At 39.5% G+C, this 21226-nt stretch overlaps 1 protein-coding gene and 1 long non-coding RNA gene across 9 annotated transcripts; both read left to right on the forward strand.

Moving 5' to 3' along the window:
* Positions 1–9007: 9007 nt before the first annotated feature.
* Positions 9008–10735, forward strand: LOC122069989. The gene is made up of 3 exons (XM_042634091.1): positions 9008–9020; positions 9235–9722; positions 10643–10735. Exons 1-3 carry the CDS (start codon positions 9008–9010, stop codon positions 10733–10735), a joined length of 594 nt encoding a protein of 197 aa, XP_042490025.1.
* Positions 10736–15017: 4282 nt separating this feature from the next.
* Positions 15018–20587, forward strand: LOC122069994. 8 transcript variants are annotated; one of them, XR_006137620.1, is made up of 4 exons: positions 15032–17461; positions 17726–17774; positions 17854–17948; positions 18048–20587. It is a non-coding gene; the product is annotated as an uncharacterized LOC122069994 (long non-coding RNA). The 8 variants fall into 8 exon arrangements; XR_006137619.1 differs by having other exon boundaries at positions 15033–17337; XR_006137624.1 differs by lacking the exon at positions 17726–17774 and having other exon boundaries at positions 15033–17337.
* The last annotated feature ends 639 nt before the right edge of the window (positions 20588–21226 follow it).

Consider the following 21226-nt stretch of genomic DNA (forward strand, 5'->3'; position numbering starts at 1 on the left):
TGCTGCTGTTTTCTCTGCGAGAGAACTTCCTTGTGTTTGATCAAGGTATTGGGTTGGTGTTCGATCCGACGACTCTTTGCGGCGAGAAGTCCAAGAGGTTCATCTTCAAGTGTTCTTTTTCTTCTTCAAGTTTTCTTCTTCTTATTCTACAAGGCCCTTTGATTCAGGTAAGAGATCTGTTGGTTTTCTTTTCCAAATTCTGGGTTTAGAATTTCAGATTTCCATCCTGTCGCCCTTCTCTGTTCTGAGAGTTGCAGCCATCTGATGGTCTTGAATTTTGGATCGAGTGATAGTCTCATCTATAAGGAGGCTCAATACTAATCTGAGCATAATCAGACCAGCCGATTGTGAAATCTGGAAAGTCTCCTATTCTGGCCGATTCTGTTTCCTGCCCAGAATTCTGATTCTCTTGATACTATGTTGTTACTGGTTGCTGATCATATACTTCACTGTTTATGCTTGTTAGTTGATGAGTTCAGCCCCTAAACCCTTGGCTGTTATTCTGTTTCAGAATTTCTGAGTTGTTGAAATCGATTGCAAGCGTCATATTCTGTTATCTCGGTTTTTACCACCATACTGTGCTTGATTTATTTGGGTAATTTTGGTTGTTCTTTGGTTTACAAGATCCTGTTGTTTGGGTCTAGTTTGGCTTGTCAAACCTATCCCTACATTAAGTGGTATCAGAGCATGGCTGAGAACAACACCCCCACCTTAGCTTCTATTATGGAGTTGATACAGAATATGAGAGTTGAACTAAAGGCTGAGTTGAAGGCTGAATTGGATGCCAGGTTGTTGAATGAAGAGACCCCACCCCAACAGCCTACTGGCAGTTCACGTACAACACCCGAAGTGGACACTCCAATGAATGTAGTTACTCAGTTGACTAATAGGAGAGCAAACCCTAATCTAAGAGCACCACAGAGGGTTCCGGTAGCACAACCTACTTTTGAAGAGCATGTAAAAGGATATTTTGAGACTGAGCGTCCCGTGCAACAGAGGTATTCTGGAGATTCACAGAAGGTCAAGCTCGATCTGAAGGAGTTTGATGGGAGATATGACCCCCAATTGTTCTATGATTGGGTAGTGGCACTAGACGACTATTTTGACTATTATGAGTTACCTGAAGAATGGAAGATGAAACTAGCTCGTGCTAAGCTAGTTGGGGCTGCTCGTGAGTGGTGGAGGACCTATGAGCTAGAGTTGGAAGACCGTGGTAGAGAACCTACTAGTTGGGAAGAGATGAAGCTTGAATTATCAGATAAATACTTGCCACGCAACTTCAGAGCTCGCATACAAGACCAGCTAAACTCTCTTCGTCAAGGGTCTATGACTGTTGCCGAGTACATGAACAAGTTTGACGCACTTTATTCTCGTACAGGCATAAGGGAGAATGAAAGGCAACTGTTATCTCAGTTTCGACTGGGATTACGAGTTGAAATCAACAGGGGTATCGGAGTTGTTGAAGTGCACTCAGTGAGGGATTGTTTTGACAAGGCCCTACGAGCAGAGGAGCTTCTAGCACAGCCAGTTAGAAGGTTTGGTTTCCAAGCTGGGGAGGTAAAGAAGAATTTTCCAGCCACTAAACCTAGTAACTCAGCACCTCCAAAATCCACTTTTCCTCCACGAACTGATCATAAAGGAAAAGCACCCATGACAGGTAGTAATAAGGTACAGTGTTTCCATTGTCAAGAGATAGGACATTTTGCTAAGTCTTGTCCGCATAAGCAGAGGATTAATGCAGTAGATGAGGTTAAAGACTCCAATGAGGAGGATGAGTCAGCTCTTTATCCCTACCCATTAGATGATGATGATGATAGTAGATATGACTATGATATGGAAAACACTAATGAAAATGATACCCAGGGAATAAATATTGTTACTCGCATATTGGTGGCTGAAACCAAAGGAGAGGATTGGCGACGTAACAGCATATTCTACAGCCGTATGAAGTCAGGTGAGCATACTTGTCAGATTATCATTGATAGTGGCAGTTGTGTCAACGTTGTTTCTGAAGCCTTTGTGAAGAAAGCAACCTTGAAAGCTGACCCACATCCTCAGCCTTATAAGGTATCCTTGCTGAATGGTAATACCTTAGAGGTGAATAAGAGGTGCTCAGTTCCTTTGAAACTTTACCGATATGAAGAGAAAGTTTGGTGTGATGTGATCCCAATGAAACTCACAGATGTATTGCTTGGTCGTCCCTGGATGTATGACAATGATGCCATGGTTGGAGGGAAGAAGAATCTGTGTACTTTCATGTGGAAGGGAGTTCCTACAACTTTCTATCCGGTAAATGTGCCGGCTGAAATACGGCGGAAGAGATCATTAAGGTCAAATCAGAAGGGCATTGACAATGAGAAGAAGGTATTAGCTCTGCCCACAAAGGAGTTGCTAACTATTTCCCATAAACAGTTTTTACACACAAGTCATGAGACTGGAATGGTTATGGCACTTGTTACCAGGGAAGTCACTCCCCAACCTGAAGTAACGTATAGTGCACCTATCAGAGAGCTCCTGTCTGATTTTTCTGACTTAGTCCCTGATGATCTCCTAGATGAGTTGCCTCCCATGAGAGACATACAGCATGCCATTGACTTGGTACCTGGTTCGGTTTTACCCAACCTTCCTGCTTACAGACTTAGTCCAACTGAGCATGCCGAGCTGAAACGGCAAGTGGATGGGTTACTACAGAAGGGCTTTATTGAGGAGAGCTTAAGTCCTTGTGCAGTACCAGCTTTACTCACGCCAAAGAAGGATGGTTCTTGGCGTATGTGTGTGGACAGCCGTGCTATCAACAAGATAACAGTCAAGTATAGGTTTCCTATACCACGACTAGATGATATGTTGGATATGCTGTCCGGGGCAAAGGTCCTTTCCAAGCTAGATCTGAGGAGTGGCTATCATCAGATTCGCATCCGTTCTGGGGATGAGTGGAAGACCGCCTTTAAGACCAAGGATGGCTTATATGAGTGGAAAGTCATGCCGTTCGGTCTGACAAATGCACCTAGTACTTTTATGAGGGTGATGACACAGGTCCTTCGTCCCTTCATTGGTCGCTTTTTGGTTGTTTATTTTGATGACATTCTGGTATACAGTAAGAACCAAGAAGAACATAAGGATCACTTGAGGCAAGTCTTGAGAGTACTCCGTGCTGAGAAGTTATACATTAATCTCAAGAAGTGTTCCTTCATGCTACCCAAGGTTGTATTCCTTGGATTTATAGTGTCATCAAAGGGGGTTGAAGCTGATCCAGAGAAGATCAAGAGCATCACTGATTGGCCCACACCTAAGACTCTAACAGAAGTCCGTAGCTTCCATGGGTTGGCTTCCTTCTATAGGAGATTTATCCGGAACTTCAGTGCAGTAATGGCAGTATGGCACCCATCACTGAATGTATGAAGTCGAGTAAAGGGAAGTTTGAATGGACAGCTGCAGCGACCAAAGCCTTCGCTCTTGTGAAGAGGAAGATGACCGAGGCACCCATCCTACGCCTACTAGATTTTGACAAAGTATTTGAGGTAGCTACAGATGCTTCACATGTTGGGCTAGGAGGTGTGATAATGCAAGGAGGACACCCCATCGCTTTTTATAGCGAAAAATTGAATGAGGCCAAGAAGCGCTATTCGACTTATGATCTGGAGTTGTATGCAGTCGTCCAAGTGCTACGCCATTGGAGGCACTACCTCATTGGTAAGGAGTTCATTTTGTACACTGATCATGAGGCCTTGAAGCACCTTCACTCACAGAAATCGATTAGCCATAGACATGCCAAATGGGTAGCCTACTTGCAGGAGTTTGTATTTGCTATGAAGTACAAGGCGGGAAAAGAGAATACAGTGGCTGATGCACTTAGCCGGAAAGTGCTCACACTTAACACATTTTCAGCACATGTTATTAACATAGATCAAATACGAGGTGAGTATACATCTGATTCTGATTTCAGCACTGTCTTTATGGAGTTACAACAAGGTGGGCAGCACTTAAAGTACTCTATTCATAATGGGTACTTGTTCTTTGGCACGCGGCTTTGTATCCCAAACTCTTCCCTACGTCATCACATCATATGAGAGTTACATGGAGGAGGATTAGGGGGACATTTTGGGAAAGATAAGACTCTTGCACAGGTGACTGATCGATATTATTGGCCATGCATTGCAAAGGATGTCGATCATGTGATCAAGAGATGCCGTGTATGTCAGTTGGCAAAAGGGGGAAAACAGAACACAGGTTTATACTCTCCACTACCTGTTCCTCATGCACCGTGGCTTGATGTTAGCATGGATTTTGTTCTTGGACTACCCCCTACTAGAGAACGATATGATTCCATTATGGTGGTTGTGGATCGTTTCTCTAAGATGGCTCATTTTATACCTTGTCGTAAGACTTTTGATGCTTATCAGGTTGCAAAGCTCTTCTTCAAGGAAGTAGTACGACTACATGGGCTGCCAACTAGTATTGTGTCTGACCGTGATGTTAAGTTCATGAGTTATTTTTGGAAGACATTGTGGTTGAACACAAATACAAAGCTGAACTTTTCAACTGCATTTCATCCACAGACAGACGGACAGACAGAGGTGGTGAACCGTAGCTTGGGAAACTTGTTGAGGTGTTTGGTTTGAGACTATGAGAAGACATGGCCTTCTATTCTTGACATTGCAGAATTTGCCTACAACAGCTCAGTGAATAGGACAACAGGTCGTACTCCTTTTGAGATCTTGCTTGGAGTCCAACCTAAGCGGCCTATTGACCTTATGTCACTCCCACCCCAGGCTCGAGTTAGTATTGAAGCTGATGAGTTCTTACGTCATATCACTGAGGTGCATGCCAACGTCCGACGACGTATTGCCTTGAACAATGAGGTGTATAAGGCTTCTGCTGATCGTCATCGGCGTTATGTAGAGTTCAAACCCGGGGACAAGGTGATGATTCGAGTAAATCCTGAACGGTTTCAGACAGGTGTCAATACCAAGCTACATCCACGAAAGATGGGTCCCTACAAGGTGCTAAAACGTATAGGACCTAATGCTTATGTGCTTGAGTTGCCTGATGACATGACCATAAGCAACGTGTTTAATGTGGCTGATCTTCACCTTTATGTTGGGCATCATTCAGATGATGGAGACTCGGAGCAAATGCTGAGGTTGCCTCAACTGAAGCCACCCACTTCTGAAGTTATTGAAGACGTCTTGGATGATAATTACAAGACCTCCCGCCGTGGCACCGGTTATCACACTTTTCTTGTCAAGTGGAAAGGCCGTCCCCGTAGTGACTGTACTTGGATTCATGCTGATGATTTCAAGAGACTTGATCCCGACTTGTATGAGCGTTACATGTCCCTTATCCATTCGTCGGAGTCGAATGTTTCCAAGCCGGGGAGAGTTGATGCAGATTCTTCACCAAACTAGGCTTGTTTTATTAGGAATAAGCTTAGGGTTGGGTTGTATACGTGTTGGGCCTTCAGTCCATGTGGTTTGGAGTATATTGGGCTACTTTTATGGGTCTAAACTAGGGGTTCTAAGGTTGCATACGGGATTCAATGAATTGTTTCCTTTTTCTTTAGTTTCCTTTTTAGATGGGGTTATTTAGTTTCTAATTTTCAGTCTTAAATTAGTTTCTAATTTTCAGTCACAAGACTTTCTATTTTGTAAGTTTCTATTTTCAGATTTAGTAACTAGTTGAGTTACTAATTTTTAGTTTCCTATTTCAGTTTTTGGAAACTAAAGTTAGTTTCTATTTTATGTAACCCCTATCACTATTATAAATAAAGCTATGGCTCCTTTAATGAGCCACGATTTTTACAAACTACATGGCTGCTGCTGCTGTTTTCTCTGCGAGAGAACTTCCTTGTGTTTGATCAAGGTATTGGGTTGGTGTTCGATCCGACGACTCTTTGCGGCGAGAAGTCCAAGAGGTTCATCTTCAAGTGTTCTTTTTCTTCTTCTTATTCTACAAGGCCCTTTGATTCAGGTAAGAGATCTGTTGGTTTTCTTTTCCAAATTCTGGGTTTTGAATTTCAGATTTCCATCCTGTCGCCCTTCTCTGTTCTGAGAGTTGCAGCCATCTGATGGTCTTGAATTTTGGATCGAGTGATAGTCTCATCTATAAGGAGGCTCAATACTAATCTGAGCATAATCAGACCAGCCGATTGTGAAATCTGGAAAGTCTCCTATTCTGGCCGATTCTGTTTCCTGCCCAGAATTCTGATTCTCTTGATACTGTGTGTTGTTACTGGTTGTTGATCATATACTTCACTGTTTATGCTTGTTAGTTGATGAGTTCAGCCCCTAAACCCTTTGCTGTTATTCTGTTTCAGAATTTCTGAGTTGTTGAAATCGATTGCAAGTGTCATATTCTGTTATCTCGGTTTTTACCACCATACTGTGCTTGATTTATTTGGGTAATTTTGGTTGTTCTTTGGTTTACAAGATCCTGTTGTTTGGGTCTAGTTTGGCTTGTCAAACCTATCCCTACATTAACTTTACAATCTCAATGGGTAGAATTGAATTCAAATATGAGGAAAGTTATACAGGAGGTAGGAGTACTGAAGGGAACCAGTAGGGTTCAGGGAAATTCCTTAAAGAAATTTAATAAATGAATTATCTCTGTTGGAATGTAAGGGGGCTTAATGCTTCTGAAAAACAAAGGGGGTGGGGTTGAGAAGTTGATTGTTGAAAAAAATATAAAGTTGGGGATTCTGGTTGAAACAAAGGTGAAGGAAGAAAATATTATATCAGTGTTTTCTTCTTTGATGAGGGAGTGGAAGTACATACACAATTGTAAAGTAGGGGAGGCTACGAGAATTTGGGTGGGATGGGATGATGCTTGTTTTGAAGTAGATTGTCTGAGTAGTACATCACAATTAGTCCATTTGAAAATTAAAAGTAAAGGATCGTCTATGGGGTTTTTCTGCACTGCGGTGTATGCCTCTAATAGTGTGGATGAAAGGAGAGAGTTGTGGAGGGATGTTACACATTTGGCTTAAGGAATGGCGGCTCCTTGGGTCATATTAGGTGACTTTAATGTGGTTAGAGGCCAACATGATAAGCATGGGGGGGAGGATGTTAGGCAAGTTCCAGTGGAAGAATTTAACAACTGTTTATTTGATGCTGATCTTTTTGACTTGAAATGGAAAGGGAATTTTTTCACATGGAGTAATGGGAAGGCTGGTAGTAATAGGGTGAGCTGTAAGTTGGATAGGGTGTTGTGTAATAATGATTGGATTGAGCAGTATAAATTTTCAGAAGTTGCATTTTTGTGTCCTGGGATTTCTGATCATTGCCCTACTATGTTGAACATCATGGAGGAAAAAAATTTTGGGCCGAAGCCATTAAAGTTTTTTGAAACTTGGATTGAGCATAAGGGGTTTAATGATACTGTGAAAAGAGGATGGGATATGCCAGTGAAGAATCATTTGAACCCTATGCTTAGATTTGCTGCTAAATTGAAGAATGTTAAGAAGGAATCAAAAGGTTGGAATAAGGAGCAGTTTGGGGAAGTTTTTAAGGCTGTAAAAGAGGCTGAAGGTGTATTAGCTGATATCCAAGGTCAATTGAATTCCGATCATGGAAATGTTACCTTGGTCAGTCAAGAGAGAGTGGCAAAAAGGAAATTATGGGAGGCCTTAGAGGTGGAGGAAAGCTTTCTTAGAGAAAAGTCTAGAGTGAAGTGGTTGCAGTTAGGGGATGGGAATAATAAATTCTTTCATAAGGCAATGAGGGGAAGACAACACAGGAATAACATTCTTGAAATTGAAGGTAGAGATGGGGTAGTGGTGGAAGATCCAAGTTTGATAATTCGGAATTTGTTTGGGGCTGATCAGGTGGATGTGGGATTTTGTCCTAATGATATCCCTTTGTGTGGTACTCTTACAGTAGACCAGCAAGAGAGGTTAGAAAAATCTGTATCAAATGATGAGATAAAGAAGGTAGTGTTGGCAGTGAAGAATGACAAGGCACCTGGTCCTGATGGGTTTGGTGCTAGCTTTTTTAAGCATTCTTGGGAGTTAGTAAGAGAAGAACTCACAATTGCTGTGAAGTGGTTTTTCAAGAGTTCAATTATGCCATCTTCTATTAATGCTACTTTCATCAGTCTCATCCCTAAGACAAGTCAGGTGGCTACATTTGCTGGTTACAGGCCTATAGCATTGTGCAATCTCATTTATAAGATTATTACAAAAATAATTTCTAACAGATTGCAAGGGGTGATTGGGGGGCTGGTTGGTGAGAACCAATCAGCATTCATTAAAGGGAGGTCTATTGCAGATAATATTCTAATTTGTTCTGATATTGTTAAAGGCATTGAACAGAGAAGAGTTCACCCTACTGCAGTGTTGAAGATTGACCTTCATAAAGCTTATGATTTATTGAGTAGGAAATTTCTCTTGGAGATTATGAGGATGGGATTCCCTCCAATGTTTATGAGTTGGATAAAGGCTTGTGTTTCTACTCCTATGTTTTTTGTGCTAAATAATGGAAGTCCAGCATGATACTTCATGGGCGGAAGGGGGATCAGACAGGGGGATCCACTCTTACCTTATCTATTTACCATAGCAATGGAAGGGTTCTCTGGAGTTATGAGGAAGCTTGTAGTGGATGGTAAAATCACTCTCCTTCCTAGGTGCAAACCTGTGCAGCTGTCCCATCTAATCTTTGCAGATGATCTCATGATCTTTGTAAAGGCTGTTAGTGACTCAGTCACAACTAGTTTGGGGGCTCTAGCTGAGTTTGCAGCCTTCTCTGGGTTGCATCTCAATAGGTCTAAGTCCTCTATTATTTTAGGGGGCCTTACTCAAGCTAGCAGTGTGCTACTTTTGGAATTAATAGGTTTTAAGGAAACCAAGCTGCCAATAAGGTATCTTGGGGTCCCTCTTGTTGCAGGAAAGCTGATTTTAGGAGACTGCATTCCTATATTAGACTTGATCCGGAAGAAGCTTGAAGGATGGAAAGCTAGATTTCTCTCTTATGCTGGAAGGCTTCAGTTGATCTCCTCAGTTCTTCAAAGATGCTAAATGTATTGGTCAGGTATTTTTGCCCTTCCAAGTAATCTTATAGCAAAGGTAGAGTCTATTTTCTCAAATTTTCTATGGTCTGGTCCCTCTTTGGAGAGGAAGCTGCATTATATTTCCCGGGAGGCTTTATGCAAACCTGAGGAGGAAGGGGGGTTAGGGCTGAAAAGAGTGAAGGAGATGAATGTGGCTGGTATTTTGAAACAAATATGGTGGATTGCATCTCATAGGAAAGAGCATATGGGTGGAATGGATCTACAAGAGGTTTCTGAAGAAGGATACTATTTGGGCTGTGAAGGCAATTAGTGAGGCTTCTTGGGTATGGAGGAAGATTCTGAAGTATAGGAATGAAGTGGAAGATGTTATTATGCATATAGTAGGTAATGGAAGATCCACTAAGTTATGGCAGGATAATTGGCATCCAAGGGGTCTCCTTATTAAAGGATTTGGTGACAGGATAAGGTATGATTCTGGTTTACCTCATCTTGCTACAGTGGAAGAAATTTTAAGAGATGGAAAATGGCACCCTACTTCAGCTACAACATTAGATCTTAGAGAAGCTTGGGGATGCCTTCAATCTATCCATAGACTTCACTATGAGAAAGATGACTTAGTGGTGTGGAAAGGAGATCCTATAGGAGTATTTACAGCCAAATCAGCATGGGAGATAGTGAGAAGGAGAGGAAGATTGGTTGGAAGAAAGCAGTGTGGTTTGAAGGTAATATTCCAAGGCATTCATTTACAACATGGAGGTGTCTAGTTGATGCTCTGCCAACTAAGGATCGGCTCATCAAGAGAAAGGTCAATATTAATCCTCAGTGCATTTTCTGTTGGGCAGGTATGGAGAGTAGAAATCATTTATTTTTTAAATGTCCATTTACATGTGCTATATGGGGGGAGGTTACATTACTTTGCAATCAAAATGGAAAAATCTCTGATAATGTTATGGATATTGCATTGTGGGTTAAAAATGAGTTTCATGATGGTGATCCGTTAAGAGTTGTTAGGAAGTTAGCTTTTTGTGCCACTGTACAACACATATGGCAGGAAAGAAACTTCAGGATTTTTAAATTCAAAATCCAAAATAGATCACAGATCATGGAAGCTATAATTTCAGAAGTTAAAGTAAAGTGCTCAATTATGAATTTTATGGCTGAATGCAACTCTAGAAACCAATTCTTAGTAGCAAGTTGGGGAATCGAAGTCACTTGGAAAGTAGAATTCCTAGAGCTTGTTCTTGGTTTCGGCCACCAGAGGATATGGTTGCTTTGCATTGTGATGGTTCTCTAACACATGATAGAGCATCATATGGAGGAATGATCAAAGATAGGAGGGGGGTGACTTGTTGCTTTTGCGGGTTTGGGTGAAGTTTCCAATGTCTTGTGGCTGAAATTATTTGCCATTCTCAGAGGACTTACCATTTGTGTGGAAAAGAATATTATGGGAGTGTCTATTTGGTCAGACTCTAAAGTGGCTATAGACATTTTAAATGGTATGGTTGAAGGACCTTGGCAAATCAAAGTCCTTAAAAGTAAGATTCAGATTATTTCAAGGTCAGTAGTAAGGAAGGAGTTCAAGCATGTATGGAGAGAGGTGAATAGACCATCTGATTTTTTGGCAACTTCTGCAATTACCCAGGATGAGACTATTATTCAACCTCAGGACTTCCCAGAGGAGCTGAATAGTTTAGTGAAGGATGATGCTGAGTTCAAGGTCTATAATAGAATGTAATTTACTTTCAGATTTTACCTCTTATAAAGCATGGCCTGTCCAGCTTGGTTTCAAGGGACATCTTTTCCTTTCTTCTGCTCAGCCTAAAGAAGGAGATTGAGGTTGCCTTACTTTGTATATTTCCCCCTTTTTTTAATACATACACACTATTTATCAAAAGAAATTACAGATAAAATCGATCAAGCCACACCACAATAGAAGACACTAATTTTTAACGTGGAAAACCCTCTTAATGAGAAAGGTAAAAACCACTGGACCTAGTCTAGATCAAACTTCTACTATGTAAATAATGGGGTTACATAGTTCTCTCTAGATGTATTAGAGGATACCAATAAACATCAAGAGTAATACCCTACTTCTGGATAACAAAATATCTCACCAAATAACAAGGTGGAATAATACCCACCTCAACTGACAATGGAAAATACAGGAAGAACTATCACCTTGTCTGCTTCCTTGGACACGAAGAACACTATCACGCCGCTATAGATCTCCTAAAAAGTTCACCTTCTGGTTTCACAGACTAGAATGAAGGAGAAGAGCAGAGAGCAAAAATACAAACCTCTTTGCAACCTGTTTTCTTTTCTTCTCAGAGAAAGAAGATAAGAGATTCGAATGAAGAGAGACGGAGAGAGATCCGACCGAGAGAGGGAGAGAGAGATAAGACCGAGAGCGGGAAAGAGAGAGGGTAGTGACTTGTTCCCCACTCCTCTTGTCTTCTTCTCATTTCATTATTATTAATTTTTTTCTTTTCAAGGACAGCTGGCCCTCCTCTTGACTTGTGAGGAGGACCCAACAAAACTCTCCCTCCAACTCACAGGGAGAGATCTGACACATCCAAACCTGCCATGCTTCTGCAGAAGTCATGCTTCATTTTGGGTAATGCTTTTGTCATCGTACCTGCACTATTCTTGTAAGTATGGATCTTCTCAATTTCCATAAGCTTTTATTCTAGAACATCCCTAATCCAATGATACCTCACATTAACGTGCTTGGACTTGTAATGGAAACTTGGATTCTTACTCAAGTGGATGGCACTCTGACTGTCACAGTAAACAATGTATCTATCTTGCTTCAAACCTAATTCATGAAGAAACCGCTTCATCCACGACATCTCTTTGTAGGCTTCCACAGTAGCATTATACTCAGCTTCTGTAATTGATAATGCCACACACTTCTGCAACTTGGACTACCATGACACTGCTTCCCCTTTCAAAAGTGAATAGGTAACCTGATGTGGACTTCCTTGAGTCAATGTCACCTGCCATATCTACATCTGTGTATCCCTCTAACACAGGTTTGTCACCTCCAAAACACAAACATGCTTCCCAGTGCTCTTTTCCTGGATTGGCAAGAAATCTGCTTACTACTCCAACTGCATGTGCAATGTCAGTTCTTATACCATAACATACATCAAACTTCCTGCAGCTGATGCGTAGGGGATTTCCTTTATCTCTGCTCTTCCTTGCTTAGTTGAAGGCCTCTGTTCATTGCTCAACTTGAAGTGACTTGCAAGCGGGGAACTGACTGACTTTGCTCTATCCATCTTGAACCTTTCAAGCACCTTCTGTATGCACCTTTCTTGTGATAGCCAAATTTTTCTTGCTTTCCTATCACGAGAGATCTTCATGCTTAGAATATGTTGTGCTGGTCCCAAGTCCTTTATAGCAAAGGACTTGTCTTTTTCAACAATCAACATGTCATCAACATAGAGCAAAAGGATAATGAAATCACCTTCTGAAAATTTCTTAACAAATACACAATGATCGGTTGTTGTTCTGTTGTACCCATGATCCATCATGAATGAATCGAACTTCTTGTACCACTGCCTTGGTGCTTGTTTCAAACCATACAAGCTCTTTCTTAACTTGCAAACCATGTGTTCTTTGTCCTTGAATTTGAAACCTTCTGGTTGTTCTATATAAATCTCTTCTTCCAAATCACCATGGAGAAAGGCAGTCTTCACATCAAGTTGTTGAACTTCTAGACCCAACACAACTCGAATGGATGACATCTTCATTACAGGAGAGAAAATCTCGTTAAAGTCAATGCCTTTCTTTTGCCCAAAACCTTTCACAACCAGCCTTGCCTTGTACCTAGGTTTTGAGTTGTTTTCCTCTGTCTTCAACCTGAACACCCATTTATTTTTGAGTGCCTTCTTACCCTTAGGTAGATTCACCAAATCATAAGTGTGATTCTTATGTAAAGAATCCATCTCATCCTCCATAGCTTTTAACCATTTAGCTTTATGCTTGTTGACTTTTGCTTCTTCAAAGCATTCCGGTTCACCTGCATCTGTTATTGTGATATACTGATCTGGTGGATACATAGTTGAAGGCTGACGCTCACTTGTAGATCTTCTCAATTGAGGTTCAACTAGTGGCTCTTGAGGGGGCTGCTCCCCCTGTTCAGCATCACCTCTATTATCTATAGGAACATTACCATCACCATCTTGCTCGTCTCCCCCATCATCATGCACTATGGGTGGAGGAACTGGATCAAGATCAATCAGATCATCAACAAATGGTTAAGGCTTTTCAATTTTTTCAAAATTTTCAATTGTCTGATCTTCAAGAAATACCACATCTCTGTTTCTGATAAGTTTCTTCTCAACTGGATCCCATAACCTGTAACCAAACTTATCATTTACATACCCCAAGAAAACACATTGTTTTGCTTTGTCATCAAGCTTGGACCGCTCATCTTTTAAAACATGCACAAATGCCCTGCATCCAAATACCTTCAAATGATTGTAGGAAATATTTTTCTTGCTCCACATACGTTCAGGAACATCTCCTTTCAGAGGGATTGATGGAGATAAGTTAATCAAGTAAACAGCAGTACTCATAGCTTCTCCCTAGTAACACCGTGCTAACTTTGCCTATGAGAGCATACACCTGATTCTTTCAATAATTATGGGTTCATTCTTTCAGCAACACCATTATGCTGAGGGGTGGGAACTGTCTGCTCATGACGAATACCATGATCATTGTAATACTTCTCATTTGGACCAATGTACTCATCACCATTATTTGGACGAATGCATTTGAGAGGTTTCCCTATTTCTCTTTCAACCATAGCATGAAAATTTTTAAACACATCCAAAACCTAATCTTTAGTTTTCAATGCATATGCCCACACTTTTCTAGAAGCATCATACATGAAAGTAACAAAATAAGAAGCACCACCAAGTGTTTTCACTTTCATAGGACCACAGACATTAGAATACACTAATTCCAAGATATTTCTTTTTCTTTGAGGAAGCTTTTTATGAAAAGTAACTCTATATTGTTTACCAATCAAATAATGAACACATCATTTTAAAGGCGTACCTTTCATGTTGCAAAGAAAATTGCTTTTGGTGAGAATTTGTATTCATTTCTCACTCATGTGACCAAGTCGCCGATGCCACAAGTTTGTAACTGATTCCTCCTCTGTTGTGTTCACCTTAGCCTTGCACACTTGTGCTTTTGTGTGGTACAGTGTGAAACATTTGCTTCATCTGGCCACCGCAAGGGATCCTTTGGTAAGCTTCCATCGATCATTACCAAAGTGGTCATAACCATAGTTTTTAAGGCGGAAAGGCGATGGAGGCGTCTGAGGATCTTTCGGAGCGCCTTAGCGATAAGGCGGGCATAAAACGTCGCCTTATTGACTAAAGCGTTCCTATGTAATTTTTTTATAAAACCAATCTATTTGGCTCAAATCCTAGTTGAATTCTATTACTCATATGTTAAATAAATATTAAAGGTTCATATTCATCCCAATGTAAGATATTCATCAAGAAAATAAATCAATAAAGTGAATAAACTAAGTTCATCTTCATCAATCATCAATCATCATAACATATTAACATATAATATAAATACATAATTATGAAACAAAATTATAAATATAAATAAAAGAAGACATAAAAAATACAAGTATTTATTATACTTACCTCTATGATGCCAAAATGAGTGCCTAAGCCCTAAGGTCATCCACTATATTTCTACTCCTGTCAAAGAAGAATGAAGCTCACCGCTGCGTGAGAAAAATGGTCGCCTAGATCAGTGGTTCTTCCTTGTTCCTTGATTCCTTCTCAAAGCCCTTTCTTAAAACCTTGACAAAATCCAAACCCTGTTTGTGAATCGTGTTTTTGTTTTGTTTGTTTTGGTTATTTTTGGTGGAGTAAAGCTGATCCCATACATCTCAAGTGTTAACAAAACCATACACCTACCAATAAAAAATCTATATATGGAATCTTCATCAAGTAATTTTAAAATGTGTTAAAAAAAAAAAAACCATAAGGCGCCACTTCACGTAAGGCGGAGCACTGCCTTACCATCTCTAGACCGCATCAGCGCCAAGGCGCTAGTAAGGCGACGCCTTAGCAGCGCCTTAAAAATTATGGTCATAACCATCTTCATCGAACTTCCCCGTAGAGATCAAATTCAGACGAAGTTTTGGTACATGTCTCACATCTTTAAGAACCAATTTGCAACTAACATTTGTCTCAACACTTATATCACCTATCCCCACAATTTTTGAAGTACCACTGTTGCCCATTGTTACAACACCAAAATCACCTGTCTTATAAGAGGTAAATAACTCTCTATGAGGGGTAGCATGGTACGAAGAACCAGTATCAACAATCCAGTTTGTGTCATGACCTGAGAGAGTGAGACAAGATTTTTCACAGCTTGAGAAAACAATAATGTCTCCATCTGAGCTGACAACAGCAATATCATTTTCTTCTTTCTTCTCTTCCCCTTTTCCTTTTACTGTATTTCTCTTAAGCTTCATACACTCCTTTTTCATGTGTCCTTCCTTTTTACAGTAGTAACATGTAATCCATTTTCTTGACTTGGATCTTCCTTTTGACTTCTCTCTGTATTAAGGTTTCTTGTGCCTGCTTCTCCCCCTATTCTTTGTGACAAGTGCTACTTGTTGAGATGCACCTATGGATTTTCTTCTTGTTTCTTCATTCAACAGACTTCCAGTTACTTGACCCATTGTAAGTTTTCCATCTGGAGCAGAATTACTCAGAAACAACACCAATGTTTCCCAACTGTCAGGTAATGAACTGAGAAGTAATAAGGCTTGTAACTCGTCATCTAGTACAACATTAATAGTGGAGAGTTGGTTTCATAATACTTTACACCTCATTCAAATGTTCTGCAATTGGGCTTCCTTCTCTGTACTTCAGGTTTACAAGCTTTCTAATCAGAAATCTTTATTGCCAACAGTCTTTCGTTCGTACATCCCTTCCAATTTCTTCCACAGTGAACAAGCCGGTGTTTCTGTGGATATATGATAGAAAATTGTATCATCCAAGTATTGTCGAATGAAGCCAATGGCTTTTCGGTCTAACGTTTTTCAATTTGCATTAGACATTTTTTCTAGCTTTGCTATGTCACCCTCTATAAGTGCATACAGATCTTTACAATACAGTAAGTCTTCCATTTTTACTTTCGCAATCATCTAGTAGCTTCTATTCAAACATACCATCCTTGTTCCAGTGTTCCCTTCCATTGTTTACACACACAACCCAAGCTCTGATACCACTTGTTGGGAAAAAAACAAATCCGTTTCTCATCACCTATGTGCAAACAATAGAGATACAAAACCAATAACAATGTGCAAAGAACCAATAATGCAGATAAAATCGATCAAGCCACACCACAATAGAAGACACCAATTTTTAACGTGGAAAACCCTCTCAATGAGAAAGGTAAAAACCACGGGATGTAGTCTAGATCAAATTTCCACTATGTAAATAATGGGGTTACACAATTCTCTCTAGATGTACTAGAGGCTATCAATAAACATCATGAGTAATACCCTATTCTTGGATAATAAAATATCTCACCAAATAACAAGGTGGAATCACATGACAGTAACACTCTCACCTCAACTGGAAATGACAAATACAGGAAGAACTGTCACCTCCCTTGCTTCCCTAGACGCGAAGAACGCTGCCATGCTGCTATAGATCTCCTCTCAGAAAGCTCACCTTCTGGTTTCACAGACCAGAATGAAGGAGAACAGAGAGCAAAAATGCAAACCTCTCTGCAACCTGTTTTCTTTTCTTCTTAGAGAAAGAAGATAAGAGATTGGAACGGAGAAAGAGACGGAGAGAGATCCGACCGAGAGAGAGAGAGAGAGAGAGAGAGTAGTGACTTGTTCCCCACTCCTCCCTCTCTTGTCTTCTTCTCATTTCATTATTATTATTTTTTTTCTTTTCAAGGACAGCTGGCCCTCCTCGACTTGTGAGGAGGACCCAACAGTTAACATACTCTTGATGGCATTAATTCAATCTCATATTGATGCATTATGAGCTTTTTTCAAGTGAAATATGGTCATGGATCACAGTAACTGGTTTTGACCTGATCTAGGCTCTGTAACTATACATGCTGCATCAATTTTCCTCATATGTCTATATGGTTGCAGGTTTTTCATTACCAGCTAGCTCTGTTCTTGATCCTACGAGGGTATAGATACCATTGATGGAGATACAAATGCGCAAGGGCATCAGCCTCAGTGCTTAAAAGCCTACTTAAATCAAAGTCTTTATTTGGGCAGTATCTTCTAGGATACAAAGACGAAGGAACCGAAAGTGGGTGAGGAAAAGATGGTGATAGCCACTAATAATCTCATAAAATTAACAATTGGAATAACTTGGAGCCGTAGGTTTGCTGGATTTCATGCCCAATGCAAATCTTGCCTTCATGATATCTGACCCGGGTACAGTTTTGGGAATGATTGAAAGGGCTTAGATTTTATGGTAAAACTAGCTAGGATGTACCATATCATTCTAGGTGTATGTGAAGTACAACCAAGACAGTTCAAGTTATTTTCCTGAACTGCTTTGAATTTCCCTACTTGCTGCTTTGTTTTGGTTGCAGAAAATCATTGTCTCTAACAAGGTGTTAATCAGAATGTTTTGAATCATCAGAAGGTTAAATTGAATTTAATAGTTTCAAGTTTTCTTTTTCATTTCATCTATAGGGTATTGCTAATGGTTCAAAGAAAAGTAAGCCCAAATCTGATATTTCTGGTGAGACATGGTGTTATTGATGGACTTTGATGCACAAACTTGCTTATGTAGCTTTTGAGAATCTTTTTTATTTTACCAGTCAAGATAAAGGATGGGAGGAAAGTATTGGCTGATGTCAGCATTGTAAGGAATTACATCCTAAGAAGTCGAGCAAGTGATTGACTCCAAACCACTGTGAGTAAAAGTGAGATCTTTTCTGTTTGGGTTGTGAGTTCAAGTTATTTTCCTAAACTGCTTTGCATTTCCTTACTTTCTGCTTTGTTTTGGCTGTAGGAAGTCATTCTTTGACAGGTGTTAACAGACTGATTTGAGTCCTCTGAAGGTTAAATTGAATTTAATAGTTTCACGTTTTAATGTGTTTATTTATTTTTTATTTTTCCCTTAGAACTCCAATTATATATGTGGGTTACTTTGATCATGTTTTCCTTTATGGTTCTTGCTTTTCATTTCATCTAGGGTACTGCTGATAGTTCTAAGAAAAGTAATCCCAAACCTAGTAGTTATGGTGAGACATGGTGCTATTGACCGATTTTGATGCACAAACTTGCTTATTTAGCTTTAGAGAATTTTTTTAGTCAAGATGAAGGATGGGAGGAAAGAGCCACAAACATTTTAAGTGAAGCCTACTGGTACCAATATGTATTTGGCTCAAATTAAGAGATTGTTGCCAATTATATTTTGAGATGCATCCAAATGAACCTCCTACTTTTCCTACTTGTATAATTATGTCGCTTCTTAAAAAAATTTACAGCAAGATTCAAGGAAGGAAAGCTTTGTACGGGTCAAGGTATGGGATTTTTCCTTTCCCATTCTTAATTTTATCATTTAAAAAAAAAAAAAATTCCTGGAACTGTCAATCACTGGTGTTTTAATTTACAAATTCATATTATTTTTTCCAACTCATGTCTCTAGGGTTTCAGTTGGTCAGAGTACTGACTTTGCAACTACAATACCAAGAAAACCTATAATGGTATGTAAACCAATACTAAATCTCATATTTTTCCTCATGCACGTTTTCCCTTTTATTTTAGCTGAACGAAGGCTGACCCCATTGAATTGGGATAAGGCATTATCGTATTTCAGCTAAAATAAATTGCATTATAGCATATTTTTCTTCAATCAATGTGGTCTTTCTAATTACTCAAAATCATTTACTTAATTCTATCTCAAAGCAACTGTTTATTCTTTTTGAATAGGTAACTGAATAATTCAGTATATATTTACAGTCATGGATTTAGGTGTCAGTATTGTATGCCAATATGTATTGGTATTAGTTTGAGTAGAGAAGATTTATACAATGATTTGGCTTGTCTAGAGTGACCGAGGCTGTAATTATTTATAGTGTAAGTCAACCTCATTGTCTTTGTCATCATCATGGAAATAAGACCTTCCCCTGCAATATGGCATTCTCATTCCCATTATCTGTGATTGGTTAAACCAGCACAGGGAGGTCTCAGCAATGGCTGAGCTTCAAATCCTCAGATAGGGTAAGACATTTCTACTGAAAGGAATTCTTAAAGATTATCTTATTTCCAAAACATTCTCTATGAACTTATAGCGTATTTGGCCTGTTCGTTTTGATTGTGAGCCCAAGTGTTTTAGTTATGATAATGGTTGTTTAGCTGTGTCAGCCCTCTGTTATATATTATGATTGGCAAATGATGTGAGATCCTCATGGCAATGTCATTGATTGGGTCAAAGGTGACCAGGGCCTTTGTTCACCTAAAAGATTCTGCACAACCACCATATGATGCGCAAAAGATATAAGAAATTAGCATAAGGAAAATCTTTGATATGGCCAACTTAATTTAACTTAAGAAAGATTATTCTAACCACCTGAATTAATCAATCCTATTCTCCCATCACATTTTAATGGAAGGGGATGTCTTTCATGGAACCATAATCCTCATGTTGTACTTCTCTTCTTTAATTTTGACCTTTCTCCTTGTCCTTGTTAGATCCTTCAAGGTCCATCTGTCACTTGCAGAGTAATTGCTCTTCATTGTACATGATCATATCACTTTTACCCGATGTAATCTATTTTTGATCTTTCATTAATGAGCCTCATGTTTCTCCCTAATTCGAATGCAACAATTTTTAACCTTCCTATTACCCTTTTAAAAGCCTTAAAGTTCCACCAATGTCATTGCCAGTCATTATACATGACCAAACTACTACTTATTTAAAAGTTGTGCCCATTTGTAGGATTTTATTGCTGCAAACCTTTTCCTTCACAGGTATGGCTTTATTTTGCTTGGATCCTTTACATGGATTGCTTCAATCTCTTACTAATTTATCGGTTATTTACAAATTCAACCAGCACTGGGAGGGCAGCTTAGATGAGCTTAACAAGCCAAAGTCACAACTGCCATTCGGTTGGTGTCCACAGGACAGAATATAAGGTGAAAATGACAACAGCTCATCTTTATCACAAATTATATTAGGACAATGGGATCACCTGAGACCAAGTTGTTCAACTACTGCAAATGTATGCCACAAGGAGACCATTGTTATTGGCTTGCGTTCTACTCTTGATCATGTAGTGGGGATTCCAACACTGAGGATTTTTGAATCCCTCAGATTCACCTCAGTACTTGTTTGAAAGAAGGAAAATGCCCAATCTAGCTTTTGGATATTAATTTCCCATCAAGTGCTCTCAAAGTTATATTCTTGCCATGGGCCACTAAAATGTTCCCACCAAGCTCAGATGAGAATTTTGTCAAGGAGCTTGCATTGGAAAATTCATTGAAATTTAGTTGAAGAACTTGTATTTTGTAAATGTTTTAAGTAATTCTATTAAAGTTTCTTCCATACATCAATTTTTTTTTTTTGGGAATCACGTTTTCTGCTAGGTTATCAACCACCGATTTACTTCTAATTATTCTGTGTGTAACTTGATAGTACTTTCTAAGAGCATAAAATATTAAAAACTTGTGGGTTAAAAGTACTTTCTAAGTACAACTTGACGAATGCCCACATGTGCATTTGCATGTGCAAGTTTGCTAGTGTATATATATATATATATATATATATATTATTCTCAACCATGCAGTGGTCCTCAAAGTATACATGATGCCATGGTTTTATCCTTCATTAGGACTTTGGGTCTTGCCTACTATTGAATGATGCACCTCCAGACTTTTGTATAGATCTAACGTCCATCGTGAATGCCATTTGCTACTCCATGCACAAATTATTAAATGCAGGGACTTTGCTTCTGGTCCTGGACTAAGAAAGAAACTAAACCATAGGAAACACTGGTTCTGAGCCTTTAGAAAGAGCTTGTTTTTCGTAGAGTACTCCAAATTTCTAAACTCCCAGACTTAGGCTGATCTTGTGGCATATTTTGGATCTAACTTGTACCATTTTCGTAGGGAAGTGGTTCTCTGTCCATGAGTGTAGTCCATGCCAGTGTTACCTGCGTCGATTCTCTTCTCAAAACAAGAGAAAAA

The sequence above is a fragment of the Macadamia integrifolia genome, unplaced genomic scaffold (assembly GCF_013358625.1).
Source record: "Macadamia integrifolia cultivar HAES 741 unplaced genomic scaffold, SCU_Mint_v3 scaffold798, whole genome shotgun sequence".
Taxonomy (NCBI): domain Eukaryota; kingdom Viridiplantae; phylum Streptophyta; class Magnoliopsida; order Proteales; family Proteaceae; genus Macadamia; species Macadamia integrifolia.